Here is a 5,789-nt window from a genome sequence, read left to right as displayed (position 1 = left end):
CAGGCCCGCGCAAACTAGGTGTGCGAGGTGTGCGAAAAACAAGGGCGGCAAAAAGTGGTTATATCCCAGGGGCGGCAAATTTAAATATCTAAGTTTTTGGGAATGAATTTTGATTTTTGACGCTGAGGGGTTTAGTAGGTATCGTATGATTCTATCGTCAATCAATATTTTTTGACATGCAATTCGTAATAAATGTACAGCATAATACAATATAACAAATAAATACAATAATTTAAAACAGGATAGTAACTAGCGACATTGTATACAAATTATACTACAATAGCTTCAAAAGAGTTGCTGTAATGCTATCGAGTTATTTAAACAACTTAAAAATAAATCTGTAAAATTTCGTCTGTCTACGGGAAATACCCAAGATAAGCCGAGCACTAGACACTAGTATTCGATGCTCTCGATAGCGAGTAAACAGCACGATGAATCAATAACCATGTCTTATGTTTATATAATATATAATAATTAATAATACAGTGTACTCTTGTACTGTGCATCAGTGTTTTCAGTGATCGCTGATCGTACTATCTATGTTAAATGTAAAATCATTATTCGTTTGTTAAAGACTTAAAGTGTAGGTAAACGTTAACATTTTTCGTGCTTATTTTAATATTTTATGTCTACGTTACCTACGTATATTGTGTATTTTTATGTGTTTCTGCATTATAATTTAATTTACTATGAACCGCAAGCGATTAAGTGGTGCTGGTTATCGAAAAATATCTCAAGAAAAAGCACAGAAGTTGGAGGATGTGCTTTCCAAAACTAAAAAAATTAATGATTTTTTCTCAAATACTAGCCCAGAAACTGGAGTTAATCTGGCCGATCTAGGTAAGATTTTGCTTGTGAATAAAAATCTTTAATTCTAGAGTTTTAAATGCAAATTGTTACTAGGGCATATTTTTGGGTTTTTTAGCACATAGTATACAAGTTAAGTAAAATAATTAAATACTAGTGAGTTGTAGCAAATTTAGATGTATACATTTTAATTTAATTTAATTAATATTTCATTTCATCTTTTTGAGCAGTTCATTAAATTTATTTTTGATATGTTAATTTGTGTATAATAATTTTACTTTTTGTAGTTTGTACTTCAAAAAACAAGTTAGAATTAAGTAATTTTTTTTTTTGTTTGTTTTTTTTTGTTTTTGTTTTTTTTTTTTTTGAGGTATACAGTTTAATCTACCAAAAAGAAAATGTATCAGGTTTTGTAATTTTTTCATACTTTTGCTAAATCAGTACTAATTAATAAACCTAGTTCAATTTGATAGTACCTATATATACCTATACCTGTATTTTATATTATTATAATATGAATATTGCCATATTTCAACAGGTAATACCTCATTGTTACCACACAAAATTATAAGTGTGAAAGAAGATGTTGATGAGTCCACGAATGAAATCACTTCATTGGTATCAGAAAAAAATATAAGTAAGAAAGAAGATAATGGTGAGTCCATGAATGATTTATTAGTGGAAAACATTTTGATATCTGATGATCCTGGTACATGGCCTGATCATTTGAACAATAAAAATATAGAAATTTTAATAATGCACCATCCTGTTCAAGTGAAAAATTATAACTTTCCTTTATATGAAATGAATAGAAAATTTTCTGAAATTTACTATTACCGTAATATGAGTAATAGTGAAAAAATTATTCGACCTTGGTTATTATATTCTATTATTAATAATAGTGTTTATTGTCTTTATTGTAAAATATTTAACAGAAAACAAAGTAATCAATTTATTACTGGGTGTAATGACTGGCAGCATTTATCTTTTTTACTTTCCAAACATGAATTAAGTCATAACCATTTAACTTGTTGTCAAGAATGGTCAAAATTAACATTATCTCTAAAAAAAAGGGACAACTATTGATTGTATACAACAACGAATATATGAATTAGAAAAAAAACGGTGGTGTGCTGTATTAGAGAGAATTATTTATATTATTCAATTTTTATCTCAACAATCTTTGGCTTTTAGAGGAAGTTCTAATTTACTTTATCATCATAACAATGGTAATTTTTTAAAATTTACTGAAATGATATCTAAATTTGATAATGTGATGTTGGAACATTTGCGTAGAGTGGAAAAATCACAAAATTGTCATTCAAAACAGGCTCATTACTTAGGAGATAAAATTCAAAATGAGTTGATAGCTTTAATAGCAGAAAATATAAAATCAAAAATAATTGACATGTTGAAAGAATCAAAATACTTTTCAATTATTCTTGATTGTACTCCAGACGTGAGTCATTCAGAACAATTGACAATTGTTGTAAGATTTGTCAAAAAGAATGAAGCAGTAATTTGTGAACATTTTTTGGGTTTTGTTCCCATTAATGATTCCACAGGAAAAGGACTTTCAGATTGTTTATTAAATGTTTTAGCTGAATTAAAATTAAACATAAATGACCTAAGAGGACAAGGCTACGACAATGGTGCGAACTTGCGAGGAAAGCACAATGGTGTACAGAAAAAAATTCTTCAGATAAATCCTCGTGCTTTTTTTGTGCCTTGTTCTGCACATTCTCTTAATCTAGTTGTAAATGATGCTGCTAAAATGTCATTTGAAATTGTTGATTTTTTTAATATTGTTCAAGAGTTATATGTATATTTCTCTGCGTCAACAAAACGTTGGAATATTCTCAAAAAAAATATTTCAAATTTAACATTAAAACCTTTATCAAACACTAGATGGGAAAGTAGAATTGAATCAATAAAGCCTCTAAAATATCAGCTTGGAGAAATATATGATTCTTTAATTCAAATAAATGAAGATGAGACAGAGGACATGAACACACGACTACTAGCCCAGTCGTTGTGTAAAAAAATACAATCCTTCAAATTTATATGTGCTACAATAATATGGTATAAAATATTATCAAAAATTAATATTGTGAGTAAAATGTTTCAAGACCCAAAATTAAATATTGGCATTGCTTTAGAGATGATTGAAAATTTAAAAGAATACTTTACAAAGAAAAGAAGTGATGAACATTTTTTAGATATTATCTTAAAGTCAAAAAAGTTATCTTTAGATGTAAACGGAGACACTACATTTCCAATAGAACAAAGACTTAGGAAAAGAAAGAAACATTTTGATTATGAAACTGAAGATGAACCCATAATTGATCCACAAAATAGTTTTAAATGTAACTTTTACTATACTATTTTAGATTCTACTTTATCATCACTTAATGAAAGATTTGAGTTACTTAGAACAAATTCGGATATATTTTTAATATTTTATTCAATTAAGAATTTAATACAAATGTCTGATAAAGAACTACTCAAACATTGTAATGATTTACAAATACATCTGACCGATAATGTCCTTAATGAATCTGATATAAGTGGTCCTGAGTTGTACGAAGAAATTATATCATTAAGAATTCATTTAAAATTAGATTACAATTCCCATGATGTTTTAAATTATATTCATACAAATGGCTTATCATCATTTTTTCCTAACATGTGTATTGCTCTACGCATTTATTTAACAATGCCTGTTAGTGTTGCTACAGGAGAAAGATCTTTTTCAAAGTTAAAAATAGTCAAAAACTACCTTAGATCAACTATGAATCAAGATAGATTGACTAATCTGTCAATTATTTCAATTGAACATCAGTTATGTCAAAGTTTGGACACAAAATCATTAATTGAAAAGTTTTCAGCTGTAAAAGCTAGAAAAGTTCATTTTGTTTAAGATTTATACAATAAGCTATTTTGTAACATTAAAATAATATAATCTATGTAATTATAAAATACTATATTATAATAATGATATATATTATGTATACTGTGTTCTTTTTTTCTTTTATGTAGAAATTTAATTTTTTGCATCTTGAATTTTATGTTTTGTTCTTATAATTATTTTAAAATTCATATTACTGGATTATTGTGTATATATCCAGTCTATAGGTTTATAGGTGAAGAAAAAAAGTTGATTTTTATCAAATTTATTTCGTTAAGGTAAAGTTGTCTTACATTTTAAAATAATATATTATGTTTTTATGTTTAAATTTAATTAATTAATTGGAAGACAGCTAATAACATTTCATTTCACTGATAGTGGGTTATAGTGGTGATAGTTTTGACTTACGTTATCTGTATCAACAAGATATAAAAATATACAATTTTTTGATTTTAATAATACCATAATCCAAAAATGTCAATTTTTGACTTAAGACATTTATACCATACACCAAAGATTTAATATAGGTACTTACATGCTACAATCCTCATACCTAAATATGCAAATACAATTTTTGTTCAGTCAAGGTATGATATTGCGTGATAAAGTGAGTGGGAGGGGGGGGCAGTTTTTTTGTAGAACAAAGGCAGCTGAAGAGGTCAGAGCGGGCCTGGATTTGAGCATTATTTATTATTTTCATTAAATCCATTTTAACTGAAAAACGTAAGTGTTCAGGTATTTCTTTTAAAGGTTTTAACAAAGATAACAAAAACAATCTATCAGCGTCTTCCTCGTATTTTTTGGTCTGTTCTTCTCGAAGCTCAACACTTTTATGTAATGCGTCAATTATTTCTTTTTCCAATGAATTTATAGAGGTAGTTTTTTTCTTCTTAGAACTAGGTTCACTATTTGATACTTGACTAGTAGAAGGACCTCCTAAATCATCTCCACTTTCATCAGCATCTGGCATTATATTTGTTTCTGTTGATTTATTCTGGATGATTGGTTTTAGAAATAATAACTGATTGTAAAAGACATAGGGATTTTTTCTGGAAGTTTCAGACCCGGATTTAAGTTTTTTAACTCTGCCTAATTCTCTAGAAAAACAATCGCGTAAACTTTTCCATTTGCGTTGCAAATTTATTCCTAAAAAATTAATTTTTTTGTGAAAATACGTATTTATTTATAAAATTAAAAAACATTATCGAATTTATTTCAAAAATATTAAAAAACTTTTATGTATGAACACTATTGACTTGAGATTTAATAACTATGTGTTCAATATTTAATATTAATTATTGTTAATAAAATAATTATGACATGAACTGTATAAAAAAATTTAACCTGAAGCAGATAAAATATTTTAAATATATTTAAAGAAAGGAGTTTTATAAACGTAGTTTTTAATTTTTAATATTTAAAATTTATTTTATGATGGAAAAATAGTTAAAACCTTTTTTTTTAAATTATATCAATCATTATTTGATTTTTTACTTTCACTGTAATATGTTTATTTTTTTATTTTTTTACGCAGATACCTTGCTAGTGGATGCTCTTTTACGGAATTACACCACGAATATCGCCTCGGAATTTCTACAATATCTGGATTTGTCGCTCTAGTCTGTGAAGTTATATGGAACAAATTAAAAGAAATATGTATGCCACAACCGTCTACAGAAGATTGGCTCGAAATTTCAAATAAATTTGAAACATTTGCAAATTTTCCAAATTGTATAGGCGCAGTTGATGGTAAGCACATCAGAGTTATAAAGCCCACAGACACAGGTTCATTGTATTACAATTACAAGCATTATTTTTCGATTGTATTGATTGGTGTTTGTGACGCTAACTACTCATTTGTCGCCATAGATGTTGGTGCATACGGAAAGAGTAGCGATTCGTCAATTTTTAAAGAATCTTTGTTTTATAAAAAACTGATTAACAATTCTCTTAATATTCCTAATCCAAAACCAATTTCAACATTAAACCCAGAACCAATGCCATATGTAATAGTTGGTGACGAAGCATTTGGTTTATCGGAAAATATAATGCGCCCATATCGTGGTAATAATTT

At 27.3% G+C, this 5,789-nt stretch overlaps 1 protein-coding gene across 1 annotated transcript; it reads left to right on the top strand.

The window, feature by feature from the left end:
- Positions 1-2,059: 2,059 nt before the first annotated feature.
- LOC112600745 (zinc finger MYM-type protein 1-like) lies at positions 2,060-3,727 on the top strand. The gene is made up of 3 exons (XM_025348050.1): positions 2,060-2,583; positions 2,716-2,843; positions 2,937-3,727. Exons 1-3 carry the CDS (start codon positions 2,060-2,062, stop codon positions 3,725-3,727), a joined length of 1,443 nt encoding a protein of 480 aa, XP_025203835.1.
- Positions 3,728-5,789: the final 2,062 nt, after the last annotated feature.

This window comes from Melanaphis sacchari, unplaced genomic scaffold (assembly GCF_002803265.2).
Source record: "Melanaphis sacchari strain LSU unplaced genomic scaffold, SCAv2.0 Contig67_pilon_pilon, whole genome shotgun sequence".
In the NCBI taxonomy this organism is placed as follows: Eukaryota; Metazoa; Arthropoda; class Insecta; order Hemiptera; family Aphididae; genus Melanaphis; species Melanaphis sacchari.
Note: the sequence above shows the minus strand (reverse complement) of the source record. Positions and strands in the feature narration are given on the sequence as shown.